General features: G+C 41.7%; 1 protein-coding gene across 10 annotated transcripts in view; it reads right to left on the reverse strand.

Annotated features, from left to right (window-relative positions):
* Positions 1-3: 3 nt before the first annotated feature.
* Positions 4-20,760, reverse strand: part of cacna1bb (calcium channel, voltage-dependent, N type, alpha 1B subunit, b) — a 192,395-nt gene continuing 171,638 nt past the window's right edge. For 9 of the 10 annotated variants that reach the window (XM_054757130.1, XM_054757128.1, XM_054757127.1 and 6 more), the window contains 7 exons: positions 19,260-19,432; positions 18,998-19,127; positions 18,785-18,898; positions 16,979-17,017; positions 15,188-15,449; positions 9,261-9,478; positions 4-7,541 (listed from right to left, as the gene is read on the reverse strand). In XM_054757130.1, the coding sequence (XP_054613105.1) occupies positions 6,996-7,541; positions 9,261-9,478; positions 15,188-15,449; positions 16,979-17,017; positions 18,785-18,898; positions 18,998-19,127; positions 19,260-19,432 (1,482 nt within the window). In that variant the 3' untranslated portion in view covers positions 4-6,995. The remainder of the gene's footprint in view (positions 7,542-9,260; positions 9,479-15,187; positions 15,450-16,978; positions 17,018-18,784; positions 18,899-18,997; positions 19,128-19,259; positions 19,433-20,760) is intronic. The other variant, XM_054757125.1, reaches the window with a different exon arrangement.

Below are 20,760 nucleotides of genomic sequence, written 5' to 3' on the forward strand. Positions count from 1 at the left end.
TACTTCTTTATTCAAGGATTTGTACTTTATACTACAAAATCTTTAGGTACAGTATACAGTATGACTGTGCGACAGACAGTCTAGTAACAGATCAGGCAGCGAAGGATTGAGCCACTTTAGAACCACTCTGCAAGAACATATCCACTTTCTGGGGGGCAGGTTCTGTGACTGTTATTCAAGTTCAGGTCATCTACACGCTGGGTGTGTAGAAAATCAGAAATGCAACAAAAATGCATTAAAAACAATGGTAGACAAGTAACAATGCATTTCCCCCCCATTTTTTTTTTTTTTTGTTTGCACATGCACATTTCTTGTCAGAACATGCAAATAGGACATGTCGAAAGGAGAAGCCAGAGTAAACATGTTTGCAGAACTTTGGCACCCTTTTCAAGTTAAGAGGTCTGAAAATAGATTTGGAAATCTTCTGTCATCAAAAAAGTCCAACATGCCAAATTTGGTAGTTTCCAATCTACAGTGTTCTCTGTTTAGTTTCTTTTGGGGGTCTTGCTTGTCATGATGACTGTTACATGATCTAGTAATCACTCACTCCACAATCTTATCTTTTGCTTGAAAGACATGACTGTTAGGTCCAACATTTCATTTTCCAAGCACAGTTGGAGACGATAAGCACACAACATGAGAAGCTTTTCTCATGTTTAGGTGAGGACACTGTGAAACAACCAAGGACTGTCTTCCAACAGCGAGCTTGGTTGATGCGATCCGAGCATTGTGATGTATCTCAGTAAACACGGCCATCGGCTCATTAAATGGAATGTAAGGGGAAGCGCTTCCGCTTTTCACTGCGGAGGGCACGGGTTGGATTCTCGGCCAGGGAGGGCATCCATCTTCAAAAGCCAAAAGCATTCATGTGAATGAGAAGCCCAAAGTGGAAGTAAACAAAACATGTTGCCTTGCTACATACGCCACACAGTAACACAATGGAACTCGCTTAAGTCGACTGGCTGCCTCACGTCCACATAAGTAGTTTTTGACATAATTAGGGAAGACGCCAATACTGGCATTAAAAAAACGTGAAATTGGTGTATTTCACTAGTTGCGAAAATGACGAGGGATGAAAAAAATAATCTATCTTTGGTCCGATGGCAAAGCTTTGAAGGTAAGCGGAAGTTCCTTTCCTCTCCTCCCACCTTTCTGCCCCTTCTTTCAAGAAGTCTGAGGCGCTTCGTTTCACTCTGCTTAGCGATAATGATAACGTTAACAACACTGTATCGCGTCATACCTGTCAACCTTCCCGTTTTTCCTGGGAAGCTCACGTATTTTGCCCTTCTTTTCTCGCATGACCGCCTTTACACTGGCACACTGACACACAAACTGACTGATTTGTCATAGAAATAACCCCTTGAGGCCTTCAAATTTTATGTCAACAAAAGCGTTCGTTCGCATATGTTGACATCGACTTACGCGGCCACTTTTTACTAATAATAAGAACACGGTGGACTAAGACTCGATGAATTGGTCAACTTACACTGCAGGGGATGACACCCAGTTGTGTTTTTTTGTTAAAATCTGATCTTTTTATGTAGTCCTTCACCTTAACCAAAAAAAACTCCAAAATATTTCACGTAGGATATTAAGAAGGAAGAGCGCAACAGTTTTGGCTATGGCATTTTTCTGTGGAACTTCCTGTGACGTCTGTTCCGAGGCTCCGTGGCTTAAGAGTCGGAGCCAGTCGAATGACAAGAAGTTCTGCCTCGATCTGTGACTACCTTTCCCCAAGTCTTGTATGGAAAAACACGCCTGTGATGACGTATAACTCGGATATGCGACCTGGACGTTCCGACTGCAATCAGACACATATTGGATTCATATCCGCATACAAAAGAGGCCTGGGTCAAATTTGATCCAAATTGAATTTAACTGTTCACACTGACATGAATAAATCAGGTGCAGATCACATACGAGAAAAAAAAAAAAGTGAATTGGAGTGTGAAGATATAAACAGGGTCGACCTAAACGGGTTCCAGTGTAAACAACGTTTGGGGAAGTCAGTTTGCCTGCAACGGAGATCGTCTGTACAAATCTCTGTTTCGATCGCAACCCAGTCTACATGTACGGATTTTGAAACAACACTGTCATAATTTCCCGTCACACACCATGCAGAGGCTGCGCTAAAGGATTCAACCTAAAAAGCAAATATGCCAAAAAACGAGTGTGAAACCACACTACGTCAACAATAAATGCTTCCAGCCCAAGCAAGGGTAGTCGGATGTCTGGCAAACACGTCCTGAACGTAACTGCACCATCACAAGTTTGAGCTTTCAGTTAAAAAGGATGATGAAGCATTGGAGTCCAAAGCTTAACATGATAAGCCTGAGCCAAAACCTCATCCATTTGTGGGGCAGATATTTTTTTTAGGTACAGTTCCAAAGTCTTGCAGTGACACATCTCTGTTCTGTATCTCTGCAGGCTAACAGTCACTGAGTGATGCATTGAGACAAATATCTGACCTATTGTGCGCTGGCCCACTAAAACAACTGAGTCTCAGCTATCATTGTGTGACTGAAATACCCTGAGATCTGGGTGATGGTTTTGGCTAGATCTGCCGGTAAACGAAGTGGAAAAGCGTTCAACGTTTTAGCAACAAGTCTGACGTAAACAACACAGCCACTGTTGCCAGAGGGATGCCTGTAGAGGATTTTTCCATGCGTGTTACATATTCACTCCACAGTGACACACAAGTAGACAAAGTAATCATTTTTAAAGAATCCAACAAATATTACAAAGATACTGGAATTGTGATCTTTGTTTTAGGTCTGGACAGGCACGCCATTACCCGGCACTCGATAAAAACATAAAAATCAACAAACTCAAACCCTGCTGACTCCAAGCAAAAACCCTCTACAACATTGGTTTATATTTTAGGTGTTATATGTGAACATTCCAAATACAGGTGGTCCTCGGGTTATGAACGAGTTCCGTTCCCAGACGGTGATGTAAGTTGAGTTTCAGTGTAAGTCTAGAATGATACAATACAAGAATGACATGAAAACAAGAATAAATAAAGAAGTCATTATTTTTATCCCTGCGGTTGTCCTGCTTTCGTGAAATAACATCCCAGGCTAGTATGGAAGAATAACCTCCTCTTGTCCTTCCAGATCTCCTTGTAACAGCGCACAGAATCCATGACCCCTTTAGCGTTCAATAACCATTATCCTCAATGATGGTTGTGACAGTCGAGCGGTTAGGACCAAAGAGTGGCCGTGTCTCCTACCTCTGAGCTTTTTATGATGTTCATTTTCACGAGCAAGTCTCGTGTTTATGGACCAAAATGATGTTTTCAATTGACGAACAGCCACAAAACATCATAAACCGAGGACCACTTGTAATTCAAAGTGAATGCATACATCTGGACTGTACCTAAGAATACATAAACATTGCTAACCAATCCATGATCATCACTTTTACTAGAGGAGGACCTTTTTTTATGTTGCAATGCTGATATTTTCAAAATGGCACTTTTCTCCTTTTGCAGACTTTTTCCTAGCAATGGATTGGCAGTGTGTTGGAAGAAAAAGGCAAATGCTTAGCACACACCCTTTAGTAAATGTACAGATACCATTACTTTTTATTTTCAAGACCTCGGCATGCACTACGTGACTGACTTTGCATCTTTCATTTGGATTCAAAATACAAGATTCAGTGTATAAAAAAAATATTTTTTGTTTTTTTTTGCAATTACTCAGTTACAACCACTTTATGTCGTCCACTTTCTCTTAACTGTGTACATACTTACATGCTCGACTGTGTGTTCAGCCCAGTCCACCCACCCAAGAAGATGGATGGACACACATCTTGCAAAATGAGGCACTTAGTATCCGGCCACATGTTGTTGTAAAATTGTTGTCCTTGTCCGTGTGTGGGACAAAGAAATGAACAAAACGTGACCATGAAAATGGCTCGTTTGTTTCTGTTCCCTGGAAGTTGCTCTTTGAACTGTTGATAGTGGTGTTCATCATAAGTGATGGCGCAAAAGTTCCAAGACCTACATAAAAATAATCAGTAATGAGCCTTCGGTGAAGGAGACATTTTTGTACGAGTTACAGTACATTAAAACCGACAAGTATTTGATTCCTTGCTTATTTTGGAAACGTACCCTCTTACAAAGATATGAACAGTCCAGAATTTTGGTGGTAGTATAACCCAACTGGTTCAGCCAGCCCCACATTCCGCCCTGGGCTCGACAACGGGAGAGCTAGCCGTCTAGCTTAAAGCCTGTGAACTTGAGATCCAGCATGGCTCTTAAGGTGTCAGGGAGTGAGGATTACCAAGCCACATCTGCACAGATACACTGGGTGGCACCCATTACACTAGCAGGTAACAGAGAGAAACAGAATGTAAAAAACAATCCAGAAAAAAGGTTTTCAATCATTTGTCTTTGATTGATGGAATAAGTTTGTGATCTTCTACCAACCAGTACATATTCTGACCCCTACAGACGCGTTCTTGTCCTGTCTGTAGTCCTATCCCCCTGAAATCCCAGATAACGATCCCCCTCGCTCTGGTAAGATCTTGCATGGAGATCTTACCTTATGGGGTAAGGATGATTCTGAGAATGGTGAGGGATCAGCCCAGAATTGCCAAACAGGAGCTTGGAAAAGATCTCAAGGATCCTAGGACCAGACTGCCAAGATAAACAATGGTAACATACTTTATATGGACAATGAGATTTGGTCAGATGATTAAAAAAAATTGAGCTCTTTGGCATCAACTGGACTTGAAGCTGTTAGGAATGGAATATTTTCCTCCTGTTGTAAATAAGTGATGAGGTCTGAAGGCTTATCTCCAACATGATGCACAATCAACAAGGCCATCTAGGCTAGCACAAATACACCTTGTCTTTTTATCTGCACGCGCAAACACACGCTGTAGTTTCTAAATATTCCAGCGCTTAGCTGTCAACCTATACTGGCTGGAGCCAGTCTAAACCAAAATCCCAACAACTAAATAAGGGAAGTTTACCTCCTCTCTGACAGAACTCATAAAAAGAGATCGATTGGACTTTGCTAAACCTTCGGTGGAAGCTAATCGCTCTCTCCAGTGCTGGCATTACAATTGTTTGTATCAATTCCTGTTGGAATAAAATTGTAAACTCTCCTTGAAATGCCTAGATTCATTTCAGAGCTGTTCGATTAAAATAAACTTGGCGGACTTTTGCCCTGTAAAAGGACCAGTCCAAACAAAGTCTTCTCAGGCAGAGGAATTTTGAATATGACCCCAACACCACCCTCCTACTGTCCATCTTTAAAGGTGGAAATATTCTTTTTGGGTTTGTTTATCTACTCGGGTCCCTCCCGAGACAGAAAACTCTGACCACTGTGCTTGCCGGTGTTTTGCTTTAAGATCAAATACACATTTCCAGGTTTCCAGGTCCATCCAGGTCATTGTATTCTCAGGGCATTGTATCGATTGCAACTGGACTGTTCAGGTTGTTTTAGGCAACGTTTCGCCTCTCATTCGAGCAGGTTTAAAGACAAGGTGGGACAAACAATAGTCTGACTAGGTAGGATAGGCCTAGTCTGAGGAGTCGGTGAAGGATCCAAAGTATTTATCCTCTACAGGTAGAGGCATGTCCTGACAAAAACAATTTTGCTCTTAGGTAGTGTCAAATAACAGTCGTTAGATACAATGGAGTGAGGTCTCTGCCAGCCAATGACCATCATTTGGGTGGTATCACCCTCGCTAGCATCCTATTCACAGACCTCCCCCTCTGTTTAGAGATAGTTTGTCCACTTTGACGTAGATAGCCTCCATCACTCCCCCAAACCACCAGTCTTCTTTCCTCAAGATGAGGGCTGTCCCACCTAGTCCGACTAGTGTTTGTCCCACCTAGTCTTAAACCTGCTAGTCATTGAGCATGAACTGATGAATCCTGCTCGGATGAGAGGATGAAACCTCTTTTAAGACAACCTGAACAGTTCAGTTGTCGATTCAGTGGCCTGGGAATTTCCCTCAATCAAATACCAACATATTTATAACCTTTATTTATAATGTTTTCTGGATTGTTTTTTTTTCAATATTTCTTGGTTACAATAAATATAATGTTATTATAAAAATAATGCTATTATTAACCTCTTAAAGTCGACGCTCCTCAGATTGGTTGATGCGGAAACTTGACTGGATTGACAAGAAAGCCTCCACACATGTGCACATCTTACTTCAGTTGGCCAACAATTAAAAAGAGGGTGCATTTTGTTAGTTGCTGTAGTTGAATCCAGTTAACGGTTACTTTGCACTGAACAAGAAGTCATTGTGCACGTTTTAACGCTGCCGTAAACAGTACTTACGTTGCTGTTGTCTTTCCACATGGCTTAGCGATAACAATGGCGTTGACAATACTACAACACACGTCAACATAAACGAGCCATTTTTCATAGAAATGTCCCGTTTGGGTTTCAGTTTTATGTCAACAAAAGTGGTCGACCATATTTTTAGTCATAAGACTCGATGAGTTGGTCGACATAAGAGGGTTCCGCTGCATGTCTTTGTAAGGAACTTACTAATTCAGCAGGGGATCAAATACTTCTTTCTCCCACTGTACTGTATAGGGTGAAGCAAAGATTGAAAAAATGTGTTGTGGGCATCCAGTTAGATCAAACGACGAGGCATTCAGATGAGTTTTTAACATTATTCATACTGTTCCGCCAAGATTTTCGCTTTTAGTCTCCTCCAACACTACTGGCCAAGACAGAAATACTGAAGGGTCTTCAAATGTGCTAACATTTCAGTGCAAGTTAAGGGGTTGAACAAGTCAGCTTTCTCTTTCCTTTGACAATAAATGATGTATTAGGGAGAGTAACACTAGAAAGCTGGAATAAATCTCCCTTTTTCAGCACTTTCAACCGGCTTGTTTCCACTTCCTCACTGTCTCAGCCTGCTGGCCTCTGACCAGCTCAAGCATACTGAGGTGAGCAACGTGGACAAGCTGCTCCTTCATCAGTGGACAGGAAAAACCTCTCTTCATCTATCCTAGCATGTTAGCACCAGTCCTCCTCCTCTCTCTCCCTGAGGCTTCCTGTTCCTCTGCCGTTTGACGCCGAGTTGACCCCAAAGGTGAAGTGGTAGCCATTCGGTACGACGTCAGCGCGGCCTTGTGTGGCCACCGCTGCGACAGGCACAGCGGCACTTTCATGGGAAGCGGAGGTCGTAGCGGAGGTGCTCGCCCTGGCGGTCTGTGACAACAGTTGGCTGCTAACAGCGTCCTGGAAGTCATCGGTCTCTTCAAGGAGCGCTTGATGAGAAGTTCCCTGTAGGTTTAAATTGGGGTCAGAACCAATGCAGGTGACCGGTACCGGGGACAGGTCATTGCCCCCCTGCAAGCGCTCGTGTTCTGAAAGGCCACGGCTGACACGAGTCTGGTACCCGGCTATGGTGGTGCTGGCAGCTGACGGCAGAGGGGAGGAGGAAGCAGTCTTGTAGGCCACGGCAGGGCGGGGGGTGAGGGGCGTTTGGGGAAGCTGCCTGCGACCACGGCCTGGTGTGCTTGAACCAGAGGGTGCTGGCTTACCCCCAGTGCTACCATGCTGAAGAATGAGAATACAATTTTACCAGTAAGTTGAAGGTAAAACCAGCGACAAAAGTATCAGACTTGCAACATCACATCAGATCATGAACTTATTCAACATGATATTCAATGAAAAGTACAGTCGTCCCTCGCTGCATCGCGGTTCCAACATTGCTCCCACACTCTATCGTGGGTTTTCAAATGACTGCTGTTTCGTGGTCCATTATTAGTCCAAAAATATTGACAGACAAGTCACATGTAGAATGCTGGTCAGTGGGTGACAGTATTGAACTGGTAAGTTTTTGGCTTCTTACTTGTCCTTCTTCCCCACTTTGTTTGAAACCCTTTGTTAAGTTTAGAATACATAAATTGGAGGCTAACTAGTTAGCTCGCTAGCATGCTATACTTAAAGCCATAGCCGTCTCTTGTGTCCCTGCAGCCATCCCGTAGCCTGTGCAATGTACTGTAAACAAAAAATAATAGAAGTTTAAAGGTGACCGCAGAGGTGTTATTTCATGTCTAGAGGGCTCTAATAATGGCAAAAAACGTATTTAGAAAGTCATAAACAGGTTTTCTATGCTTTAACTACAAAAATATTCCATTTATTGACATTGAATCCGACTTTGCATAAATTCCCTTATCGTGGTCGGGTCTAGAACCAATTAACCGTGATAAACAAAGGATGACTGTACATTTGTGGTATAAAAACATGTCAAGTTGAGTTATTTTCAATATGTAACATCACACATCTTGGACATTAGTAGTATTTTGGGGGAAAAAAATCCAAAACGTATTCTGCGTGTCACTATTGTAAAATAGCCACTGTCATTTTACTTGAAGCTGAAATGGGTGTGGGTTCTTATGGCATATGTAGTGTACTGCACATACTGCGTACATTTTTCAAGACAGCCAAGGATTGAAGGAAGTGACCACATACAATATTTGCTATAACTTACCTTTGAGTTATATTCATACCTGTCAACATTTGCTTTTGAAAATAAGGGAAATCCTCCAGAAAATAAGGGAAAATAAAGGATAATGGGGGAAAATGTCCACCAGCACGCCCCAAGACACAGGAAAAATTTCCCCGCCAAAACGCTGTGCTGGTGACTTGACTGCTTACTACAGTAAGTACTACTATATGTGGTGCAACCATGTTACTTTACCAGCGTGCTTTTATTTTGAAGGCCTGACATTACAGGCTACAGGATACAGTATATGACGCCGATGTTGCCCGAGTGTGAGAAGCTGTGCGGTTGACAGGTACAGTTATACTGGAGCACAGCGTGCAAAAATAAACAACTCGCCTGCAACATTTCCCTTTGATGCAGCTTTTGTGATGGATTGCATCGCGTTTTGCAGGTGTACGTTGTTTTAACCAGTGAGTGTATACATTCACATGAGGACAGACTTGGAACTTCAACAGGATAATAGCAACACCTCCTTAGAAGGCTGTTTTCTTTGACTTTGGCTTGCACAGTATATGACCCTAAATAACACTGTGTACCCCTATGTACAGTACCAGTCAAAAGTTTGGATACATTTTCTCATACAATTGGATGGGGAGTTGTGTCTAAACTTTTGACTGGTACAGCACACGTGCATTCTGAGGACTGATAACAATGACCAATCATGTGAACGCTGCTTTTGAGAAAGAAAGCAGACATTATCATTTTAAAGGAATGCACAAGACTACGTTCAGTTGTGTTTAAGGTCAGTCCTCAATCAAAAGACTCACTTGTTTAAGGACACCGGTGTCTTGTCCCTCTCCTGGAGACGTGGATCGGCTTGGACTGGCTGACTTGGCATGGCATGCCTCCCTGCAGCTGTAGCGCTCTGAGTAGTAGCGTTGCTCCCCTGCAGAGGAATGATGCCTCCTCTCGTGATGGCGACTGCGATCACGCTCCCTAGCTCGTTCTCTGGACAACCCTTCAGCTGAAGGGTCGGTGAAGGAGCCTTGGGGAAACATGCATTAGATGACAACACAGTACGAACACACTTACAGTTTAAGCCTGAAGTTAAGGCATCGCCAAACTGTGGTTGTGAAATTCTGACTCCAATAAACCAAATGCTTTAGAGCTTTAGAGTTTTAGAGCAAAACAGCTAAAACAAAACCTGCCCTGCATCATCAGACCCTCATAGTTTATAGGCCAAAGCTGCAGGCAGCGGTAGGAAGAACAATAAGCAACACACCGTGCCCTGCAGAAGTACTGGAGCAGGAGGCCAAATCTTTCATTTTTGCTGTAGACTGAAAACGTTTGGGTTTGTCACCTTTCAGCTTTTATTTTACAGGTATTTACTTTTGGATTCGATGCACAACTTAGAAGATAGCACCTTTTCGATTGAACCCATTCAATGTTCATTTGAGAAAAAGTTTTGGAACATGTGACTGACAGGTGTGTTTTGTTGCCCAGGTGTGTCCTACTACATTGCTTATTCAATCAATAAACAGCACTGAATGTCTATGCTCAGTTTCAGACTGGGTAATGTAGTTGTTGCCTGTGTGGACTGCATTTAGAGGTGAAAACAACACGAAAACCAGAGCACTATCTATGGGCGAAAAACAAGCAATAGTTGACCAGTGGTTGTTGTGCAATGATTTTGGCTACGTTCACACTGCAGGGTACGATGCCCATTTTGGATTTTTTTTTTTTAAATCCAATTTTTTATGCGGTCACTCATCTTACCAAAAAAATGTGACTTGTCAATGTTGAACACAAAAACGTCCGGGAAGTGACATGCATGCGCAAAAGCATGACATCACACGCATTTCCGTGTGTTTGCGGAAGAAAAGATCACGGCAGTGTGTGCGCTCCTCAGTGCGTTTGTGGCAATGTCAAGGATTTTGTGCAACGGGAGTCAATATTTTCTTAACCAAATGATCCTGCGCAGCAGATTAAGAGGAGAACTTGCTGCGATGTCTGTTCCTAGGAGTGTGTGTGTGGCAGGACACTTATTAAAAAGAATTTTCGGATGACAAGAAGGACCTTTTGCCTACATTGGTGAGTACCTTTATCAAAGTCTCGGTAAGCACGGCATGACACGTCTTTTGATGATGAATAAATATATGCGATCAGACCGTTCATACTGCAGTCGCATCGCATACATATTGGATTTATATCCACCTATGAATGAGGCCTGAGTTACAAAATCAAGATACAGCTCACATATGAGCAAAAAAAATGGAATATACCTGTGTGAACATAGTCTTACATTACATTAATTTCCCGTCTTCTCTTCGATTCAATGACAGAAACCCTGTCAGATCAGACTCAGAGAGCAACAGGTGTTACACGTTGACCGGATGTTGCTGAAAAAGGTATTAAATAAAGGATCAGTCATATATTGTACGTTGCTTCCTCAGGGATTCCCCTCCAACAGAAGATGCTGGGATACAAAACAGATGTCCTGATAACACTACAGTATATGTCAGTACTGAACACACACACTGCTGCCCAGAAAACAAATGCACCCTCATATATAGTACATATATAGTATATATAGTATATATACTATATATAGTACTCCCTGCATCACCAAGCAGGGGCAACTCCACATAACTCCACTACCTGTGATGATACAATGTCACCTTCTTCTCTTCCCCATCACAGTCACTATCTTCCCCTCTCCCTCATATAGCGCACAAAGGAGCCTCTGTCTCATCTGCTGTCCTCCCAACCTGATAAACACACAGCGTGCCTATTTAGCAAGACAAAACCAGCAGTGTTATCCTCTGGGGTCAGCGCAGAGAAATACGACAATGCGACTATTGAAAATGTCGTGCCTCACCTTTGATGAGTAATGGGAAGAAAGAATGCTGCATCACCTTGACCATCTACAGTCATGGAAAAAATGATTAGACAACCCTTGTTTCTTAAGTTTCTTGGTCATTTTGATGCCTGGTACAACTGGCAACGTTTGTTTGAACAAACATAATGATGACAAAAATAGAGTTTAATTTAAGAGCTGATATTTAGACATTTCCGTGGTTTTCTTGATAATAACCAAAATCACTTAAGTTCTTCCATCAATAACTATAGTATAGTTAGCATAGGACTTACAAAAAATGTAACTCTGATGAAGTATTTTTGTTGTCATCATTGTTTGTCCAAAAATTTACATTTCATTGTACCAAGCATTAAAATGAACAAGAAAATAAAGAAAAATGGGTGGTCTAACCTTTTTATCCATCCAAATATTAATAGTATTAATACCAAGAGCAGTATCAACATTGGATCGATACTACCATGATGGCGATCAATATTGTTAATTTGGTTTTATTTTATTTTCCAGACCCGACCGCGGTAAATTAATTTCCACGATACAGCATTCAATGGTAATAAATGGAATATTTTTGTAGTTAGAGCATAGAAAGCCTATTTATGACTTTCTAAATACGGTTTTTAACATTATGAGAGCCCTATAGACAACACATTGCACAACTCTTGTGCTGCAGGGACTCGAGACTGCCACCAGCTAACAAGCTAGCGAGCTAACCAGTAAGCCGCAATTTTTTTCTAAACTTAAGGATCCAAAAACTTACCACTTCCACATGGAATGGGAGGAGAACTTTTTTTTTTTCCATTCGATCATGACTTCATGCAGTGTTACGGTAATGCAAGGTGATCACAAAAGAGTGATGTTCTTGGTAAAGCGAGCATTGTGAACTGCAGCGTTGTCCTGTTGAAAAACACAGCTGTTACCACACAGACGAGGGCCCTCAGCCATGGGGGAAGCCCGCTGCAACATCTGCACGTAAGCAGCCGCTGTTTGACAACCCTGCACCTCCTGAAGCTGAATGAAAATGCACCCCAGACCATGATGGACCCCCCTCCACTGTGCCGGGTAGAAAACATCTCAGGTGGGATCTCCTTGTCATGCCAGTAACGTTGGAAGCCATGTGGACCGTCAAGGTTACATTTTTTCTCATCAGAGAATAAAACTTGTTTCCACCTTTCAATGTCCCATGTTTGATGCTCCCTGGCAAAGTCTAAACGGGCAGTTTTGTGGCGTTGAAGGAGACGAGGTCTTTGAATAAGTTCTTTGTTTTTTAAACTCTTTTCCCGCAGATGCCGTCTGATTGTTATTGCGCTGCAGTCGGCACCAGTAAGAGCCTTAATGTGGGTGGAAGACCGCCCTGTGTCTTGATGGACAGCCAATCGGATCCTCCGGCTCAGCACAGTTGTGATTTTTTTGGGTCTACCACTTGACTTTTTTGTTCCATAATGCTCAGGATCTTTCAAAAAATGTAAAATGACTGATTTACTGCAGCCAACCTCAGCAGCAATGCCACACTGTGAGAGGCCTTGCTTATGCAGCTCCACAATCCGACCACGTTCAAAAAGAGAAAGCTTCTTAGCTTTAGCCATCAGGAGGGCATGACAGTGCGAATGCCTGACAGAAAATGAACATTTTTAGCAGAGTTTGACTTTTATAGCCTGTGGTCTTAAACTTTTGATCAGCTGATAAACAACCTACGTCAGTTTTACATTACAGGTTCCGAATGTTTTTTGTCTCACTCCCCCTTGTTCTGCATATTTTAGCTCTACTAAAATATTTAGATCCTTTATTTAATACCTTTTTCAACAACATCCGGTCAACGTGTAACACCTGTTGCTCTCTGAGTCTGATCTGACAGGGTTTCTGTCATTGAATCGAAGAGAAGACGGGAAATTAATGTAATGTAAGACTATGTTCACACAGGTCAATTCCAATTTTTTTGCTCATATGTGAGCTGCATCTTGATACAAATGTAACAATATCACAATTTGTGAAAATAGAGAACAGAAAAATATTGATAACTTAGAAAATTTAAAAAAAACAACTTTTAAAAAGTAATTAAAAAATATAGAATTTGAAAATACAAATATAAAATAAAATTGTACAATTTTGGTCAGTTTTTCATTAATTTATTTTTATGTATTTATTTGTTTTTATCAATATTTGTCAGTTCTCTTCTTACCTTTATATATTTCTATTGGTTGAAAAACTCAGGGAATAAGTTCTTTGACAAAGAAGGGCTTTGGAGGCAACAAGACAAAGCATTTCAATGACATCCAATAGTATTTTTTGCTTTTATTTACTTATTTTGCAACCCTGATTTTGCTGAAACAATTGTTTGTGATACAAGGGAATAATTGTATATTATGGATATGGTTATATTGTCATATATTGTTGTGTTTATGTATTGTTAAATTGTTCACAAATAAGTTTGTTGATAAAGACATGTTTTTGTTTGCCTAAAATCTTTGTCCTGTTCTGATTAGAATCGTGCTCAATAAGCTAAAGGTAGAATTCACAAAATCATTCAGTGATATTGAAGAATTTCAAGTGAAAAGTATCAGTATTGGCAGTACTGGCCTTGTAGTTACCTGGTGTTGAATCGATACCAAAATTTCCAGTATCACGATCGCTAATATCCCTCCTGAAAAGATGGATGAACCCACCAATGTTAGGCTGTGTGAACTCCTTGTCACAACTGAATACAATTGAGTAGCAGTGATTGTGTTTTATTGTCTCGGTTATGAAGGCAAAACCAAAAGCTCCTCAAGTGTCTTTTCCTGATTTATGTACTTGATCTTAAAGTTTATTGACTTGGACCATGTGTTAATTGTTGATGATGTTAACATCCACGGTGGTGTCCCTCAGGAAAGCAGTGCTGAGAGCTACAGTATGATATACAGTGACAGCCACAAAGTGACTCAACATGTGGGGGAGTGCAGACCACACAATAAGGGGCACACCGACCTTAATCATATTCAACGGTCCGGCCATTTCCGATCTTATTTATGCAATAACTTTCCTCAAGCAGAGGTAATGTGGTCCTTGTTGACGGATTGATGCTTTATTGAAAAAAATAATAAAAGTGCCACATGCCTATGGTGTGTGGGAGGAAACTATCACGGTGAATTGGCTCAATTTAAGCATAAAAATGTATATACTGCAAGCGTATTTGCTTCTATCTCCAAAAAAATGTTTAGTGACGCACTTCCAAAAATGCGCCATGCCGTCAACATCTCGTTTTGAATCGTTCACAGTGTAACCCGTTTATGTCGACAACCTGTCGAAGTCGACCAACTCACCAGATCACCGTGTTCTTGTTATTGCCCGCTTACGTCGACATACATGACTGACCACTTTTCTCGACATAAAAGACCCATTTTGATGAGAAATTGGTCCATTTGTCAACATACAGTATGTGATGCATGTGTAATTTCATCGTTATCGCTTAGGACGGAAATTTTAAATGGGCCAGCTTACCAGTTGTTTAAGACCGAATTTGTGTCTTTTGGGCTTTTAATGGAAATGCAAACAATGCTAACAGCTGCTAGCAACCTGCATGGCTACAATGTGATAAGATGGGAACATCTCTTTCGATAACAGATGGTTGCCGAAGTGCCAACTATCAATGTGACTCTCAATATGTATGCAAAATGCTAAACTGTCATCTGAAAAAAGAAGAATCAACCGTAGGTTTAATCGCCCATTGCATCAGCCTGAGGGCCACCGACTTAAACGGGTTCCACTGTATTTTGTTTTATGTGCTCCGAAAACACAGTTCCACTGACACAATGCTTCCACAGGTCCGGATATTTTGCTTACAAGCTTGAAACCTTCACGATTACCGTTTACCAAATTGGGAGAAAACAGGATTGCTTGTCTTACCAACAGTACTCGGTTGCTGCACGGACGTTGCTCTATCCAGAGATTTCTGTTTTTTGTCTTTTTCCTTGTCCCTGCGTCTGTGGCAGCGATGGTGGTGGTGATGGTGATGTGCTCGGTCCTGGCCCTGGACCGGCCCTGGCCGCGTTGATGATTGAGGCTGGTCTGGCCGTGTCAGGTTATAGTCCTTAAGAACGACCTCCTGCTTGTGCTGTGGGGTCAACGAGGACGCGGAGCGTCTTATGGGACTGAGGTCAACAATTGGCTGGGAATTAAAAAGAAGCAGACAACAGGAGTAAACAGAACGCAGAGCAGTGGCGTGTCGGACGATGGTCTGACCCAAATCACTCGGACTGGATCATTAAAATAGTCACAGCACGCACATGATGGGAGACAACTTTCTGTGTAAAAACTGATGCTCAATTTGCTCTTCTCCAGCCACAGATGTTCAGAAGTTGACAAGAACTTCTGCACTTACAATTATGCACCTACGGACTACAAGGACTACTAGTAGTTCACAACTGTGGGCTACGGGGTGATGACGGCGCACTTATTTGAGAAGCTGCATCCTATTTTTAATTGCAAAAAGTAAAGTCTGAATAAACTTGCACTGTAAATCTTGGAGTGGTGTTTTTAATGTAATTCCCTCAGTAGTACTGGGATTAGAAATGTGCAAGTAGTAAGAACTCTCAAGTCCGGGAGGAGTTTGTGCTACAGAAAATGTGAAATTACTGAAAAAGTGGGAATTTTTGAAATTCAAAAATTGTCAGCCTGAATATGCTGAATGTTGAATGAGCTGCATCTTTTGACATCGGAAGGGTTTGAATTTATTGATAAATGTGGAAGTAGTACGAATTTTCCAGCTTGTGTTATGGAAAATGTGAAAGTAAGTAAAATGGCAGATGATGTTTATCCTGGACGAGATGAATGTTTTGACACTAGAATGGTTGAGAAATTCAAAACAAATGCGACTTGTAGCCCGGTGCAACTTATATATGTTTTTTTTCCCCCTTCATGACTCATTTTTTGATTGATGCAATTTATACTCCGGAGCGACTTATAGTCTGTAAAATACGGTGGTAAGAATTCTCAAGGTCACAGGGAATTTTGCGTTATGGTTCTTCAGCATTCCACACAATAATCAAAAGAAATATCAAAGTACTTCCCGAGTATTGTATGAGCCACATAAACCTTGAATTGGTTTTGCTGTTGGATGTGTTCCTAGCCCATAGTACAGCCAGTAGATACACTCGAGAACCACAATAGTACAACACAGAAAAAAACAAAAACAAACATCTCAGTTATTGTATCTGGTCTTAAAATCTTATTTATCCATAAAAATCAAGGGAGTCAATACAATAACTGATTTGATATGTTTTTGCGTAACAGAAGAAAGGTTTTTTTTAGAAAGAGATCAACTTTTAAACTGTTATTTCAAAGCAGGAAAGTAGAAATACTGTCCTTCCTTTTCACACAAGGTACACAGTACATTACATGCTACTACTACACTACATGTACACACACAGTTGTACAGAGTAGAAGTGCACTGCAGCAGATAGCGGCTGAAAAGCAACGCAAAGAGCTGGACGTAACCCTTAGTTTGCTTGGTAGATAATGCACATTGTTGCATGTATCCATGTATGCAATATGTATGCAAACCTGCCGAATACAGCAGGGTGAGGACGCAAAACTCTGCACTGAGATGACAAAAGCTCACAAGACACAAAGACAGACGTTGGAGAGGAGGACGAGGAAGGAGAAGAACAAAGAGGTGGCACAACAGGTGGTACATACTGCCAGGTGGGTCCCAGGGGCGTGGCGAGAGTGGCTCCGCTATCAGACAGCACACACAAGAGGGAGGTGGGCAAAATATTAGCAATGGCCATCCAAATTAGGAGAAAGCGAAGACATAAAAGGAAAGCAGAGACTGACGAAGTTCAAGGTTGGCAGTAGCCCATCCGTTTTCCTCCGACATACGGTGGAACCCGTTTAAGTCGACGTCGACGTACATGGTTGATTTATGCTGACGTGTCATCATGATCACTAATCAACGTGAAGCAAAGCGTCTCAAACCTCTTGAAAGAAGAGGAAACAGGGTGGGAGGGGCAACAGAAAAGGAACTGCCACTTACCCTTGACGCTTCGGCATAGGACCTGATTTCACTGTCAACCTGTCAGCCATTATTTCATCCGCCTTTCTGCCAATCACAAAACGCACCTATACGGAATATCTTTTTAGATATGCGCAGTGCAAAAAAAGCACGGGTCGTTTATGTCGACAACCGCTTATGTCGACGTGACTCAGCCAATCCGAGGGATGTCGGCTTCAACGGGTTCCACCGTATTCCATAAAAAAAAAGAGCACAATCACTTGAATTTCACAAAGCTGGACTGTGCAAATACCTGCCACGGTGTGTCACATGATTCAAATACACAAACGTTAGATTGGGTCACATGTTCACTCATTACCATGGATATTTTGTAAATTTGGAGCGCAAGTGAATTTCTGTTGCTGAATGATACATAAACCGGGTGGAACTTAGAACGCATGAGTTTTAAATTGGCAATTTGTTTTCTTGTCATTATGAATAATGCCAACCTTCTCTTCAAAAGAGGCACAAAAAAGCAGCATAAACACAAGAATAGCACACGTGAGGTGATACGGGAGAGAGCAGGGAGTGAGACACAGACAAAACTTATTCAGGCGTAATCAACGGAACAGAAAAGTGGCCCACAATTAAAAAAAAAAAAAAAAAATGGATGCGTGGACTTAAAATGAGAAATAAGAAAAGGCATTGTTGTTTGCAAAACTTACATTGTAGATTAGAGTGAAAAATGATTGTTACAGTGGATCCCTGCACCTTCGCGATTCAGATTTTTGGTCATAAGAATATTTTTCTTCTTCAACAATTTTTTTTCAGAAAACACTCAAAATGAGTTGGTTATATTTTATAAAGACGTGTTAATACAGGTTAATACAGGTTAACTGTACAGTGCCACTGTTAGAAATCTTTACATCTTTATGCTTCACGGATAATCTATTATCTTCAAGCGCTGAGATTTTGCACTTTGTTCAGTGGTCCTTGAACGCACCATAGTTGTGTTTGGCTCTGGAAGCACTGGCTTCGGCCGTCATTGATCGTCTTACATTCGTTAGTGGTGAGTATGTATACATTTTGTTCTTTAAATGTGTTTAATAAGTGTGTGAGGTATCTTTAGGGCTGGATTGTGTCGCGAGTGAACAATGGCAATTGAAGAGAGAAGGACAAGGTCGTGTGGTTGAATCTAATCGGATAATTACAGCAGTCACTTTTATTGCGAATGATTTGAAATCGACGTCAAGCTAGCAGGGGGGTTATAATTAGACATTTTAATGGGCGTATCAATTATTCAAGTTTTTTCGCCAATGTGGGGATCTACTGTAGAAAGATGGAGGTGAGTCTCTTAGCTCACCATGTGTCAAAGACTTTTTTTCAAAGAATTCCTTCAGCAAATTAAAAGTCACTAAGATCCACAGTGTCTATTTTTGCATCCGACATTTTCAACATAAAAACTTAAAAGCAAATAAAAGAGAAGACATTCTGAATATTGACGCGCTTACGTAGAACTCAGCATTAAGTCGAGGCAGAGACGTTGCTCTGCCCTGACCTTCTAAGCCACGATGTCCCTCTGTGTCCGAGATGTTCTCCTCAACTGGCTTCATCTCAACAGCTTCCTAGAAGCACAACATAAAGAACACCAATTCCCGATGCATCTTATGGAGCAAAAATAGTTCATTGTATTCTTTTTTGGTGGTGAGTGTGTGTGTATGAACCTGAGGCCTTGTGGAACACGGCACATCTTCTGACTGGCCTCGCTGGAGTTTCCTCCGACCTTTAGGTCTCAGTGCTGCCTGAGAAACATCACCAGACTGGGAGTGTTTTATGGAACTCCTCTGGTCAAGTCTGTGTAGAAAAACAGCTCAGACTGTAATATGGAAATTCAAGGTTGTGGCCCGACGCTCTTCCCAAAAGATTTGACCGTGATGTAAATGACATGGAAATAATCATTTCAATATTGTGCCATAAAGCACTCACATTGTGTCCTTGGTAACAGAGGTGGTAGTGGTCGGAAGAGGTGGCACAGGTGATGTTTTAGGCTCTGATTCAGGTTGCAAAGGCAGCAGCTGTTTGGGACTGGGTATCGGGGGTTCTACTTCCTGTATATGACCAAGTGGGAGTATAGGACGGAACAACGCCCCCAGTTTACTCTGCAAGACAAGAGACAGCAGTTATCAAGAAGAAAAACATCTGTTTCTTAGAATCAATTGAGCTGAAATAAAAACATTATGTTTTATTTGAACCACAATTGGGACATTTTCTTAGGCTCTTAGAGGTTCCTAAGTCATTACCATGTGAGCACATAAGAAAATAGTCATTGCTTGCATATTTACTTGTGACTTTTGCCAAAGACATAATAAGAGTGGGCAATAGCAAAAGGTTCTTTTTAAACTACAATGGTTTGCTGATATTGTTTTTCTCCACTGATGCAATTTGTAAGTGAAGGATAAGTGGGACGAGAGAACAGCTGAGAAGCTGAAGCTTTGAAAGTGAGTGACAGTTCCTTTCCTGGTGCCCACTCATCCTTTTTCATTTGTTTTTATTGATTATGACATAACCACAAATCTTCTTTTTTTTTTACTAAAGCGTGTTTCGCTGTATATGTATTAGAACTGAGGCTGCACGGTGGGTGAGTGGAGATCTGCAAGATCTGGGTTAAAAATCTCTGTTGGGTATCTCCGTGTGGAGTTTGCATGTTCTCCCCGTGCGTGCGTGGGTTTTCTCCGGGTACTCCGGTTTCCTCCCACATTCCAAAAACATGCATGTTAGGTTAATTGGCATCTCTAAATTGTCCATAGGTATGAATGTGAGTGTGATTGGTTGTTTGTCTATATGTGCCCTGCCATCGGCTGGCGACCAGTCCAGGGCATATCCCCGCCTCTTGCCCGAAGTCAGCTAGGATAGGCTCCAGCATAACCCTAATTAGGATAGGCAGCATAGAAAATGGATGGATGGATGGATGGTATTAGAAGTGGCTATTTACCAGTCATTCAAATTTTAAATAATAGCTATAGATAATATGAAATAAAAGGGTCATGCCCACATTTACCTGTGGGTGACAGTGGTTTAGTATCTTGCTTTTCATATGCCTGTTTTCATCAATACATATGAGTCTGTTTTCGTCAAAATTTATGGAAAGAATTTCTAGGCGCAGCCAGGGCATTAAGGGAATCCGGTTCGGTAGCTGCATGATTGGGTCTCTGCTTTTTGCGGACAATGTGGTCCTGCTGGCTTCATCGGGCTGTGATCTCCCCGGGTCGGTTTACAACCGGGATCAGAATCGGAATCTCCAAGTGCAAGTTTGTGGTTGTCGCCCGGAAAAGGGTGGAGTGGGTCGAGGATGAGATCCTGTACTGTGGGGACTTGTTCATGAGTGAGGGAAGTGTGGCTCACAAGATCGACAGGCGTATTACGTCTATAGTGATGCGGACTCTGGACTCTCATCTGTCGTGGTGAAGAGAGAGCTGAGCTGAAAGGC

This window comes from Dunckerocampus dactyliophorus, chromosome 17, assembly GCF_027744805.1.
Source record: "Dunckerocampus dactyliophorus isolate RoL2022-P2 chromosome 17, RoL_Ddac_1.1, whole genome shotgun sequence".
NCBI lineage: Eukaryota > Metazoa > Chordata > Actinopteri > Syngnathiformes > Syngnathidae > Dunckerocampus > Dunckerocampus dactyliophorus.